This window comes from Anopheles funestus, chromosome 3RL (assembly GCF_943734845.2).
Source record: "Anopheles funestus chromosome 3RL, idAnoFuneDA-416_04, whole genome shotgun sequence".
In the NCBI taxonomy this organism is placed as follows: domain Eukaryota; kingdom Metazoa; phylum Arthropoda; class Insecta; order Diptera; family Culicidae; genus Anopheles; species Anopheles funestus.
Window position 1 is genome coordinate 22,419,417 of NC_064599.1, and position 12,929 is coordinate 22,432,345.

Here is a 12,929-nt window from a genome sequence, read left to right on the forward strand (position 1 = left end):
ACAAACAGGTGTATCTGAAAATTTTGAGGATCTGCCAGCTAAACAGGACAGCGGGGTGAAAATGTTTCATCCTGCATCAAGCGTCGTCTGGCAATCGAATATCCAAGTAATAGGCTTAAAAGACGACTGCAAAGGTTGAGTCGTATGGTGTCTTTCTAATGACGTGACGTAACCCATCAGATTCAAGTGAGTCTACTCCCAACATTCATTTCTTTCCTTCTACATTTTATACCATTTATAATTTCTTTCACATTTCGAACTATCCAGAAACAAAAATTAGAACAATACAAATACGTTACATATTCACCAAATAGATATGTTTAATTTAAATCGTTTTACTTGACACAAGTTGCCCACGTTTGCCGATTCACTGTGATATTCACTTGAATATCCTTCAAGAGAGCATTTAATGAACTTCTACGTGCTTCTCGACATGCACACTACCACTTCCGGCCTTATTGTTCAGAAGCTGATTGACTGCGGTCAGTGTGGATATGGGAATCTATAGGAAAAGACGTAGGTAAAAACGATTATAAGATCATTTCCAACCCAAGAGCGAGAATGTACGGAACTTACGTTGAAGATATCGTTCCAGAAGTTAGCATTGTGAGTCGAGCTGGCAACTACGTGAGTGCTCGAGGATGATCCTCCACCGCTGTGTCCATTTGATGAATCAAAACGGGTGTGTACCTGTGATGGGAAGAAAAGGATAACGTTAAAGTGATCCCATTTCTCATCTAGTACATAAGCACATGAAGAAAATGATCATATTCACAATGAAATGTAGCTGTTTGTGTGTATGTGTGTGTGTGTGTGCAAAAGCTAAGATGAATTAAAGAAAAGATCCAAATGAAGATCGCATTTTTCAAGGGGCAAAATCCAATAGTGGTACCTCTTTCTGGTAGGTAGGTGTGTGTACAGGTTCATAGGACACCTGTTTCACCAGCGTTTTTTGGACGATCGGTGCTGGTGGTGGTGGTGGTGGCGGCGGAGCAGGATGAGCATAGTGCGCACCCAAGTTGGAGAATGTTTGGAAGTCGAAGAACCGATTAATGTCCAGCTGAGGCTGGGGTCCGGTGTGATGTGTTTCAAATACTGCGACCTGCGAGGAATTTTGATAAGGTTTGTTTTTTTTTGATTTGAAGAATTGTTCGTCGGATGTCCCATGTGAACGTGTGCGTTGTATTGGGTGACATAAATTTTGAGGGTCCCTTTTAAGCGAGTAATCTACTAAAGATCTTACCTTGTGCGGATGGCTTATGACTTTTTTCTTGTACACCGTCTTCTGGAAGGTGTGTGCTGGAGCTGGGTGAGGTGCCGGTGCTCTCAACTCGGTGTGCACTTCCTTCACATGTTGGTTATCGATCCGTTCAAAGTTTCCACCGTAGTTTACACCCGTTTCCTTCGCAATGACGACCTTAACAGAACGGTAATGGAACATCCGGATTAGTATCTAGTTTCCTTTCAATCTACATTTGTTTTGTGACTACCTCCGATGGTGGTGCTCCTTGGTTAGTTTGGCCCAGTCGGACGACCTTTCTGCTCACTCCTCCGGCATGCGATTCGGCACCAACACCGCCAGCACCGCCCGCTCCATCAAGTCCTCCGCCGATGGCTGCACTAGCTCCAACACCTTGCCCAGCCGTGGCGCCAGCGTAAGCTCCTCCCGCGGTGCGTTCTGAGAATGTGGTTTCTTCCGGTAAGCATTAACCTTCGAAGGGTTTGGTTAGTTGTCCACCCGGTCCGGTTACTTGGTTGCTTGGTGCGCTATACACATACATACATTGTATAGTACTTTAGTTGAGCTGTTAGCTGTTAAATTGAACTAATACTGTGTCTGCATCCAAACACACGGCCAAGGCCACTCAACACCACCTAGGAAGATTAGTTATTTGTTTCGTTTTACACGTGCAAGGCAAGTTAACACACAGTAAACATGCAGTTAGTTAGATCAAACAATTAAACATAAAGCAAACACTTTTAGTTTATTAACAACACAAACATAAATGTTCGGATGCATTGCAGTTAAGTGGGGTTTATGTATCGTCATGCATCGATACACAGTGCGGTGCAAGTGAGGTTTAGTAATATCCTGGCGACCGTGCGTAAGCACCCAAGAAACCACCCAATATTCCGTTACCATTGCCACCGAGCAAACCGCCAATGCCGGCACCGGCCTGCTGCCCGTGGGGTGTTCCGGCCGAAGCGGACAGACCACCGTGGGCACTGTTGCCCGTCAGCAGTCCACCCAAACCGGCCTCTGCATGGTAGCCACCGAAGTTTACGCCGAACTTCCCATCGCGGAAGGTAAGGAACTGTGGACGAAGGAAATACGAAAACGATCACTGTAGTAACGAAGCAGCAGCCGCAAGTTGTTTCCAGTTCCCGAGCTCCGGTTCTATTTACATTATCTGGGGAGCTATTACACAATCATCATTAATAAGCGTGTGACGATGGTCGGGCTGATCCTATCGTTTCACAATTAATCTTTCTCTTCTTCTAACCGTCATTCTGTCACGCGTCACCCGGTAGTGCAACGGTGTCCGTCGATCAAGTGTTTTGCGCCAGCCGTTAGAATGCCCGATCTCGATTCCGATTATTTATGGCGGTGACGTGCGGGTCGGGGTGCAGCGTGAGCGTACGATCGAATCGCAAATTTTTAAAGGTGAATCTTCAATTGAGCCATGACGCCATCATGCGAGTGAAAACTTGTTCTGTGACACAGGAAAAACCAAACGAGACTATCGAAGCAAACGATTGTAAAGAGATACATCCAGCGATAGCGATCAGATGATCATATTCAATTAAAAGAGAAGATGATCATGCGGGAATACAAGATACACTAAAAAGTACATATGTTTAATCGCATAAAACTTGTTTTACATTATGTTCTTACTTATTTAATTCCACATTTGAAGATCTTTCCTTAGTGTAACTTGTTTGTTTTTTTTTTTTACATTTTTATTGTGCGCAAAAAAAGGCAGCGCAGCTCTCACAAGAGAGAATACTAAGAATGTCGACGTTTAGCATGTTCTTGCTCCCGTTGGAAACATCATTGGCAAACCTGTTCCAACGAGCTGACGGAACTCAAGCTTACAACGCACGTCAGACATATTCACGACATACGTAGAAACACGTATCATTCCCATCCTATGCTCGGTGGACTTAAGCTCACACCACTGCAAAACGCACTTTTGCAAAACCATCGAATGTTTAATATACTCTGATAAATTCCGTCAAGCGTCACGATTTCCAGTCAAGCTTGTATAAAAGCCCACAACTACAACGCATCCATTTAAACGACTTGCTATATTTTTATTCGCGCACAAACAAAAAACATGACGAGAAAATCGAGTGTATCGTTGATTACACTGCCTACGTATTGCTGGAACTAATCAATAAGGTGAGTTGTAATGGGTGGCAATAAAGGTAAAAAACACAAGGACCTAACCTTTAATAACCTTCTAGAATGGTTTGTTGTTGTTTAGGTGCTTCAAACTGTTCCTCTAATGTATTTTTACAAGCAAAAAAAAAACCCAAGTCCGAGCAAACGATCAAAACAGAAGCTAGTGAAGAACTGATTCATCTAGAATCGATCACCGCGCGTAGACTCGTGGAACAAAGGATAACATTACAACTTCAGATCGGAATGATTTAATTACTTCGATTAGTGTAAAAACACGTATCAAATGGTATTGTGACGTGTTGATTCACCGGTAGTGATCCCACAGAAAATGTCCATGCATTCATCCACTCACCGAAACAAAATCGAACCACCATCATTCAAGCGTACGGTACATTGGTGGTCAATGTCAAGTGTAGCATCGCATCATGCCATGCACCATGATCTATTTCCTGTCGGGCAACTTTTACTTTTAGTTTTGGTCACTGCTACCGACTGCAACCGGTGCGGCGGTGGTTTTGATATGCGCCTATCGCGCACCGTACGATCTACAGTCACATTCGGGTTCGTCGCTTTGTGCCGCGTGCAGATCTTTCGTTATGTTTTCGCGAGCACAAAAAAAGGGCATCGTTCTGCGGGTTGTGTGTTTTATTTTCACACAATCGTAGACTCTTCCACACACTAGATCGCATACATTATTCATCCGATCCGATACGATCGGATCTTCCATGAACCAGCCCACAGCAAATGGACCTTAAAAAAGGTGATTTTTAGCACACAAATTTAAATATCCCCCATTTGTCGTTTGTCTTCTCTCCCCGCCCGGTTTTGTGGTACGTAGAACGATTTAGCAAACTGGTTTAGGGTGACTGTAACTGTGTCTCAGGATAGGGGTATGAATCGATTTCATTTTAGTTTCTTTCTGTGCGTTTCGCTTTGTTTCGAAAGTAGGATTCTGTAGGAAACGACAGCACCTGCCGATAGTGAAGAACCTTACGCTAGCAGAAAGCATTGACACACCTTCTAGCAAACTAGCGATTATTCCACCTCAGTCAAACACAATTTAACCTTCCACGTGGATGTTTACGGTGGAAGAAGTGAACAAAATAGAAGAGATTCTTCATTTTTCCAACACCTCTTTTGGAATTAATTTTCTTTGATCTTTTTTTGTCTGTTTTGTTTTTTTTTTACTTATTTCTGCACCTGTGTTTTCTATTGCCTTCTGCCAAAAGGGTAGCGAACTGTGAAGCAAACGTATTTGATGCGTCCTTTGCGCTGATTGGATAAGAAACTAAATTTCGTCGTTAGTGACGTTGATGTCCGATGATGTTTCTAGCATAAAAAAAAACTTTACGCCTTATGGAAACTTTAGCTAATTATGGACATTGTCGAAGGGTGAGGTTTGAAGATTGAAAATAATAAATTAAATATGAATGATTCAAAGGCATACGATCTAATGGCTATGACTAAGCATTTTTGTTTCCATTACATCTCGAGATTTCTTCTCTAGAAAAAAAGGTTTAATTAATCTTCAAAGCCAATAGTTTTTCTTTAATTTTTAAATGAAATAATCTTCTATTTCAGCAACACAACCTGGTTGTGTCTTTCTCGCTACCTTTTTAATTAAAGGGTGAATTATGAACATCACGATCACGATCACTGCGATGTACGCCAAAGGGTACATCTCCTGCATACTAGTGTAATTATTGTGTCAGCACAAAAAGGCAAGAATCACACCATTATGAATCACTACTGTACGACACAATCTACTGAAATTGTTTGCTGTTTGCGAAAGCGTTCCATCACTTCAAACAATGATTTTAATTCAAGCCAAGCCAACGTGCGATATAGGACAGCCCTCCGACACTGATCTCTTGCCGTTTAAAATTTCCATACTATTGATGGACAAACCCGTCCAGTGGAAAAACACTGTTCGCACTGTCCTCGTATGGCTTTTGTATGGTAATGAAATGGACCGATCTTTTGCGATCGTGTACGAGCTTTCGTCTGCAAATAAATTTCACATCATCATGCATCTCACGTTAGCGTCACGATATCAACCGAGGTAGAAGACAGAATGCCTAACTTCAAACGTAATACGGAACACTCAGCACTCACACATAATGTATGTCGACCATATTCGAGCAGAACAGTTCATGCGTAACGCTGTAAGCAAATCTATAGCCACGAAACTTACTTGCGGAACTGGACTGGCCAGGGTGCACTGTACGATCACGAGGATCAATAAACCGATACAAATGGCGGATCTCATCCTGCGGTAAAGATGCGTTCTTCCTGCCGTTTCACCAACTTTGGACACCCTTCTGCACTAACTGAGTTTAGTAACGGCAGCTGAATTTGCCGGATATTCTACCGCTATTGAGATGTTGCGCGCTCGAATGATCGACTCGCACTGCTACGAGATGCTAGCTGCTTTACACTCTTAAGGGCCGTTCGTTACGGTGACTTGCTTCGCCGGTTCGGATAGCGAAACGGCGGCTTATTCGCAGCGAGGATAATGACGTAGAAACCCCACTTCACCGATTGGGTGGTACGGCCGACCGACAAGGCGTTTTGCGTTCCGTTCCTCACAATCCTTTGTCGAACTTGCGGTGCAAGTCCAGCTGGCAAGTTTTAGGAAGCGGAATAAACGTTCGCGCAAAGACAAAAAACTGGTTCAACCAAAGATAGCATCCTCCGGAATGGAACGAGGCGGCACCACAGCAACTGCTGCATACATGCGTAAATATTGAACAGAATGATTCTCTATATTTTGGAACGTACCCAACCACGTACTGGAGAGTGTGTTCCTTTTTGATCTCTTTACGTTTACCCTTAGCGGCTGACGTCACGTCGCAACTCACTTAATTGAGTCAGATAATTGATCTTTTACGCTGTTTGCTTGGAAAAGCTATTTCTAATGAATAGAACAATTCTTCCGCTGAGTAGTGGCTAGGTAGATGATTTAGGTATTTATTTTTATCAATTGAAGATTTGTTTCGCTTATAATTCTAGAGTCTTCGATACATGTGAATAGTAAGAATGGGCGAAGCGTTAGACAAGGTCGAAGTACATGTGGTCCAAAAGGCAACTTCCTTTCGGTTTTAATAAGAGTAGTAGGAGAAGTTATATTTGCTAACAGCAAACGTTTTCGATAAAAAAAAGGTTATGCTGGTGTTATACATGGAGATTTCGTGCTATCTATTTCCATTCTTCCTCCCAGATATGAACGAGAAATACTAGGGTGATGTTATACGAGAGTGGTGCTACACATGCGAACATATTGATTTTATTTATTTTTTTCAAATAATGGAAGCTTTGAAATTTGAGAGGGAGGTAAAGAGGTTTAAAATATTATTAGCTTTACGTAATCCTTAAAAAATCCAAAATACTTCTGAGTATCTCTATAGTACTTTACCAACGCAAACTAAAAAGCTTTTCAGCTATATTTTTTTATTGTGTGACTCAAGTGACCGGAAATCCGGAATCCATTCATGAACCAGATCCGATGCCGGGGAAAATCCTGAGTCGACTCTGGTGCTCCAGATAAGTCTGTACTACTTGAGAATACTCCAATTACCCCGGACTAGGTCCGTCAACCGTGCGTCATTGACTGGCAATATTTAGGTCACCGTTTTAACCTTCATTAGTGTACACCTGTTAGTATTCGAGGTTATCTTTAGGGTACTCACCAATAAATCGTTTTTATCGTGTAGCTATTCGGTCTCCTCCGGAAATAAACCTCAACCGATCACGCCCAAATCTGGCACATCTTTAGCGCCACGACGAGCAATCCCAACTCCATTCATGCAAAGTCAGCAGGATGGCAATGCAAGCTCCAACTAATAGTTTGATCCTCTTCATCGAATGCTTTAGTAAAAGACACAAAAGTTCGTTACAATTAAAAATTCTTAATTTGGTTCTCCAATCAACTCACTTTCAACTCAACAATTCTACAATCTCGAAAAATCATGGCCTGTTTATGTTTGTTTATAGGAGATTTTTTAAAAATCGCATTTTGACAGCTTTGACATGAAAGCCGCCATTCGACAGCTGTATCCAAACGGCTCAACTAGTGCTTGTGCGGCGAAAGCAAATATACTACGTTCATGATTACATTTCAGGACTTTACCATACTGCTGCTGGTTTGTAATCATGGGTAAAATTTTCCTCGAACATATCAACGGCGAAAAGCTGTTCAACTGTGCCGTCTGCAATACAAATTTGTCCGCCTGGCAGGAACTCATCAGCACCAGATTCCATGGAGCAACCGGTACGTGACAGTTTAGTTGTACGAAGCACGATTAGCAGATACTGAATCTGGTTTTCCACTACACCCGGTGTCAATTTTCAGGTCCTGCGTATTTGTTCAGGCGTGTCGTCAATCTTACGTACTCCGAGGTGCAATGCCGCCAAATGAATACTGGATACCATCTGGTGCGTGATGTGATGTGCAAGAAGTGCAATGTCAATCTGGGTTGGATGTACGAGTTTGCGATGCAAAAAACACAGCAGTATGTATATAATCCTAGGAGATGCCTTTCGATAAAATCTCACTCTTTTTTTAACAAAACGAACAGGTACAAAGAAGGAGCTGTTCTTCTCGAGCGTAGTCGATTAATTGATTCTACAGGTTTTCCTTTCGTTCAGCAGTAAATGGAAATGTAGTGCTTGATGCTTTGTATTTCCAACAATTAAGTAAAAACACGGAATAAAATGTCCCTCTCGTGGATAATGCGTTTCTGCTGTTGAGGCACAAATTTATTTTCATGCTTAGCTTAGTTTTGCGTTTTATGACCGGCAAACTTTACGTTCTCCCTATAGTGTATTATCGACCAATAATGTGTATGTCAATAAAGCATGGTGTATTTGTAGTACAATGGTAGGACAGTTTGTGAATTTGCGTATTTGTTCAACGACTAATAAATTATGCTGCTGATTCATACAAATAGAATGTTGGCAAATGGTCTATGTAGAATCGAATAACTATTTTTTGTTAAAATTGTACAATTCATATCTACAAACGCACGTTTGAAATGAGTATGGTCGTATTTAAAACAACATTCTAGAGTTTATTGCTCGGTTATCACTAGGAAATGCTATCAACAGAAGCTTAACAATACAAACATCTATTTCCCATTCTCAAGTGAAGGCGAAAGGTTTCGTCCCAATACATTCTCTTTGTAAACTAGCTTTTCCACGTCGGCCGCCACTTTGAGTTTCTCGTCCTCGGTAATACGTTCTGCTCGTTTCTCTTGAATGGAAGCTGGAAAGTGATATTAAAGTTCATATAAAGGTAACTGTAGTTCCAAATTGTGATGTTCACTTTCGCTTACGGCTATATGGGGTGTATTTGTCCGAAAGGAGGCCCTCGATGTTATATCCTATCACACCAACTAAAGTTGCTACGGGGAGTGTGATGTAGGCGGCATTGGAACGCAGGAATTGCATAATCAGAGGCCACATGTTGAAATTCTAGTACCACTTTTGATGACTGATAAATATTTTCGCCCTAAAACGAAACAAAATGATGAGAAAACGGCTGGATAAAACCATTTTTACGCACTTGCCTGCAGTACAATGGTTGGTAATTTTCGTTTGTTTTGGTTTTATTCCGGCAATTTCGTGACGTTAGTTTGTTGACAATCAGCTGGCCATGGACTTGCTAGTTTACAGCTACAAGTTCAACTGCATAGCTAAGGTAGGGTGTGTCTTTTCTGAGTCATGGTTGCATACAAACCCGGATCAATTTCAAATAACCTCATTCGCTAAATCACACTTTCCTACTTGTTGAACGACCGATGAAAAATTGCACTTCTCAACTAGGCCTTCTGAACGGGTGCGTAAACAGATTTGGACGACGGAAAAAATTGCGATTGAAAACAACAAAAACTTTTGTTCTCCTTTTTGCGTCTCTTTGTTTCGTATTATTCAATCGTGCGATTTCGGTTGCAGTTCCGTTTAAGATTTGCTGCATTTCCGCCACAATATTGCGTTCAACAGTCGCTGGGGTAAGTGTGTAAGGTTTTCCCGTGGGGACGAAACAATCATTTTTTCTGTACACTTTGCAGACGTCTCGGTGCGATGGATGTGTCGCCGTCCGTCGAAACGAGCCTTTCCACAGGCACCACCACCATCCAATCGCTTCCGACCGAGGTGCTGACCGCAATCTTTCACAACCTACGCGTTCCCGATCTGGCCTCGGTGCGTCAAACCTGCCGACACTGGTACGAAATAGTGATCAACAACCGTGCGCTTATGAATAGGTTTGTCCTGTCCCTGCGGAACTTTCGGATAGAGGAAGGTGTCGAACCGTGTCCGGTACTGGAAAGTACTCGCAGCACGTTCGAGAAAGTATGCCTAAAATCCTGCTTCATCACTTCCGCCCCAATGCTGTGGCGATCCATCGGTAGTCATACGGTAGAACTAACGCTGAACGAGTGCACAATCAGTGGCGAAACGTTGGTGGGAGTGCTACAGTCCACACGGGACAACTTACGCTCACTTACAATTAAATCGATCAAGTTCGATGGTCCACAAATCTACAACGCACCAATCGATTTCCGTCTGGAACGGTTGCACTCGCTCACGATCCGATCCTCCTTTCTGTACGATGGATTTTTGAACCTGTTGAAACGCATCTGTCCCAACCTGAAGGCGGTAAAGCTGACGTTTTCTTCGTACGAACGATGGGGCGAACAGTTGGTGAGCTTTGTGGCCACGTTAAGTGCGACCCTCGAAGCGATTACACTTAGCTACACAAAAGCGACCGGTGCGATGTTGCAACAAATCGGAAGGATCAAGAATCTACGGTTACGTAAGGTTTCGCTCAAATCGTGCTTTGCAATCAAGGAAAACGATATACTGCTGCTGGCACGCTTGCAGCCAACGATAGTGCACCTTAATCTGGACAATCTGTTCTCCGCCAGCGAACAGTTTCTGCAAGCCCTCAGTGCCTTTCTGCCGCAGATGAAGCGCATCAAGCTTCGGGTGGCACGCATCACCAACCTGCACCGGTCGTTTTTAGCCAACATGCCGCAGCTAAACTATCTCAAGATTACGGACGCAACACAGATGAAGGGTAACATCGATCTGAGTGCGTACGAAAATCCAGCGCTCGAGAAGCTGTTCGTTTCGGCGGCAATGTTCTCGCGCAACACACTGCCACGGTTTTTCGAACGCTGCCCAAACATACGCAGCCTAACGCTGTACCAGTGTACGTACGAAAACATTCACGATCTGCAGATCGCTTTTTCGCATCTGAAAGGGCTGGAATATTTGAACCTGCAGCGCACAATCGATCTCGGCGATAGCTTCTTCAACCGGGACGTGTTCGATACGATTGTGATGCCGTTCGAGCGGATACGATTCTACCCGATCGCGAACCTGCACAAGCTGTGCTATCTAAATCTGAGCCACTGTCGAGATCTGTCCGATCAGGCGTTGATGGCGTTACGGTTTCCACTGCTGAAGAAGATCGATCTGCGGGGGTTGTACATAACCGAGGCGGGCATTGCGACGCTCGTGCGTGACTGTCCGCAGCTCGAGTACGTGCTGGTGGACGCCTGCAAGCGTATCTGTGATACAGCCGTGCTGTACCTGTGCCGGGATTTGCGCAATCTACGGTTGCTGAATCTGGAAAGCTGTAAAGCGATTACCGACCTGTCGGTGGAACATATCGTGCGGCACTGTCGCAGCTTGGTGTGGCTTAATGCGCTTAACTGTCCGCAGCTGAGCGCGACTGCGAAAGCACGGTTAAGAAACGTACGCACAATACGATCACTGCACGTGTGAAAGCACGTGATGCTAAAATGCTCATACCGAACCATCCTCCCCTCCCTTTCCCATTTCCGGGCACAACCCTCGGTGTGCAAGAACAATAATCTATTGCGGGTTTTTTGTTTTGTTGAGAACCGGAAAATTGATCCCTTATCTTTAAGTATAGCGTGTAGGTTTGAAAATGAAACCAAGTATACGGTTGGTTTTATATTTTTTGTTTCGGTTTTTTGTTATGCTTACGATTAGCGAGCGAAAGACGAAGTGTTCGAAAGAGGAAACAACATTATTCGTAACTAGTTGAATTCTATTTTATGACATATATTTCATGACTAGTGTAAAAGTGTTTTTTTTTTTAATTCATAGATGTGCTTTAGGGAGGTGTTACATTTTCTCCACGTCAAACAAAAATAAGCAATAAAGTAAAACGTTGGTTTTCGACTAATTTATACAAACTCTGCTAGCCAAGGTATCGTCGATTTGTTCTCAAGTGTTACAGTTTTTATTGAGAATCGCAAGGGAAAAGCTATACTTTGCCTTAGCGACTCATCAAAAGCTCATGCTGACCCTTTATAATGCTTTTTAGAATTTTTTTTCGCATGCTAATAGACTTGCCTTTGTCCAATGAGATGGTTGGTCTAGATGCGTTACATCTCTGCCGTTGATGTTCAAATTTACTACGACTTGTTGGGCGATACTTTAGGAAATTCTTCACGGATCAACTGATATGCTACTGGCTGAACGGTATGACAATATTCCGTCCGACATAACGATTATATTGCACCTTAACAATCTCAAACAAAAAAACCACAAAACTACAGCACCAACCACTCGCGAGCAGTACAAAAAGTGGCAAAAGGTCATCCAAAGTAAGCCAACCTTTCGAGAAGAAGTTACGTTCCATCATTGCCATTTCGTTCCGGTGCGAACTCACGTACTGCTGTATCAATCCACTCTCGTACACATGCAGTAGGAACAGCTCGAATGAGTTCTTGAAGGCAAAATTTTTCCCTAGCAGATAGCTCATGGGGATGATTTTAAGATGCTCGGGCAGAATGTACAACTGTTTGCGGCCAAGACGCGTGTCAAAGTATTTTTCCATTCGCACGATATACTCCGCACGTGGTAGAGTGTGAATACGTGCGCAGCAACTGGTAGGCATCTTGGCAAATGCGTCCGGACGGACACATTTAGCTCGAAAATTTGAAGCCACATTAGAACCAAACGTGTCCACCAGAGGGTCCATATACTCTGGGATGAGAACCAAGATGTCGGATTCGAAGAATTCATCCAGCGTGCGTGGATCGTTCCGGAAGCGACTGTAGAGCAGAAATTCGGTGATTTTCGCGAGATAAGCTTCGATTAGCAGGAAGGATACTAACTCCACAGCGACCGTTGATACACTACTAACGGAAACGGACCATCCACACTTTATATGCCCTACTCGGCATTGTTTGCAGTGTCGCTTCAAAAAGGACATTAGTTTAAACAATTGTTTCACCAGCAAATAGCACAACAACATCGTCCACACCTCGATCGAAAATGGTTGCAGCATAATGTTGGTGAGATTTAGCTGATCCGATTTCGGTACCACCAGCACTAGGGATTCCCATTCGTATGCTCTGGCCATACCGATACCTGTGTTCTTGTTAGCGATATGCGCACGGGGCATATGTATGTCGATCGTTCCATTTGCCAACTGCTGGCGGATCGTTTCCATACGATGCAGCGCATTGTTTCGGTTAATGAC

The 12,929-nt window shown here is 43.3% G+C and overlaps 4 protein-coding genes across 5 annotated transcripts; 2 read left to right on the forward strand and 2 right to left on the reverse strand.

Moving 5' to 3' along the window:
- Positions 1–291: 291 nt before the first annotated feature.
- Positions 292–5,848, reverse strand: LOC125771997 (PE-PGRS family protein PE_PGRS11). Of its 2 annotated transcripts, XM_049443269.1 has the most exons (7): positions 5,601–5,848; positions 2,141–2,315; positions 1,491–1,678; positions 1,244–1,417; positions 893–1,102; positions 577–690; positions 292–502 (listed from the first exon to the last, which is right to left on the reverse strand). In XM_049443269.1, exons 1-7 carry the CDS (start codon positions 5,673–5,675, stop codon positions 407–409), a joined length of 1,032 nt encoding a protein of 343 aa, XP_049299226.1. In that variant the 5' UTR covers positions 5,676–5,848; the 3' UTR covers positions 292–406. The 2 variants fall into 2 exon arrangements, with proteins under 2 accessions (XP_049299226.1, XP_049299227.1); XM_049443270.1 differs by lacking the exon at positions 893–1,102 and having other exon boundaries at positions 5,601–5,846.
- Positions 5,849–7,244: 1,396 nt separating this feature from the next.
- On the forward strand, positions 7,245–8,167 carry LOC125772023 (protein yippee-like). The gene is made up of 3 exons (XM_049443298.1): positions 7,245–7,676; positions 7,758–7,917; positions 7,984–8,167. The coding sequence occupies exons 1-3, from the start codon at positions 7,559–7,561 to the stop codon at positions 8,057–8,059; spliced, it is 354 nt and encodes a 117-aa protein (XP_049299255.1). The 5' UTR covers positions 7,245–7,558; the 3' UTR covers positions 8,060–8,167.
- Positions 8,168–8,454: 287 nt separating this feature from the next.
- On the reverse strand, positions 8,455–9,097 carry LOC125772027 (small integral membrane protein 12-A). Its single transcript, XM_049443303.1, has 3 exons — positions 8,974–9,097; positions 8,740–8,915; positions 8,455–8,669 (listed from the first exon to the last, which is right to left on the reverse strand). The coding sequence occupies exons 2-3, from the start codon at positions 8,867–8,869 to the stop codon at positions 8,533–8,535; spliced, it is 267 nt and encodes an 88-aa protein (XP_049299260.1). The 5' UTR covers positions 8,870–8,915; positions 8,974–9,097; the 3' UTR covers positions 8,455–8,532.
- Positions 9,098–9,117: 20 nt separating this feature from the next.
- LOC125771959 (F-box/LRR-repeat protein 2-like) lies at positions 9,118–11,634 on the forward strand. Its single transcript, XM_049443179.1, has 2 exons — positions 9,118–9,414; positions 9,475–11,634. The coding sequence occupies exon 2, from the start codon at positions 9,488–9,490 to the stop codon at positions 11,195–11,197; it is 1,710 nt and encodes a 569-aa protein (XP_049299136.1). The 5' UTR covers positions 9,118–9,414; positions 9,475–9,487; the 3' UTR covers positions 11,198–11,634.
- The last annotated feature ends 1,295 nt before the right edge of the window (positions 11,635–12,929 follow it).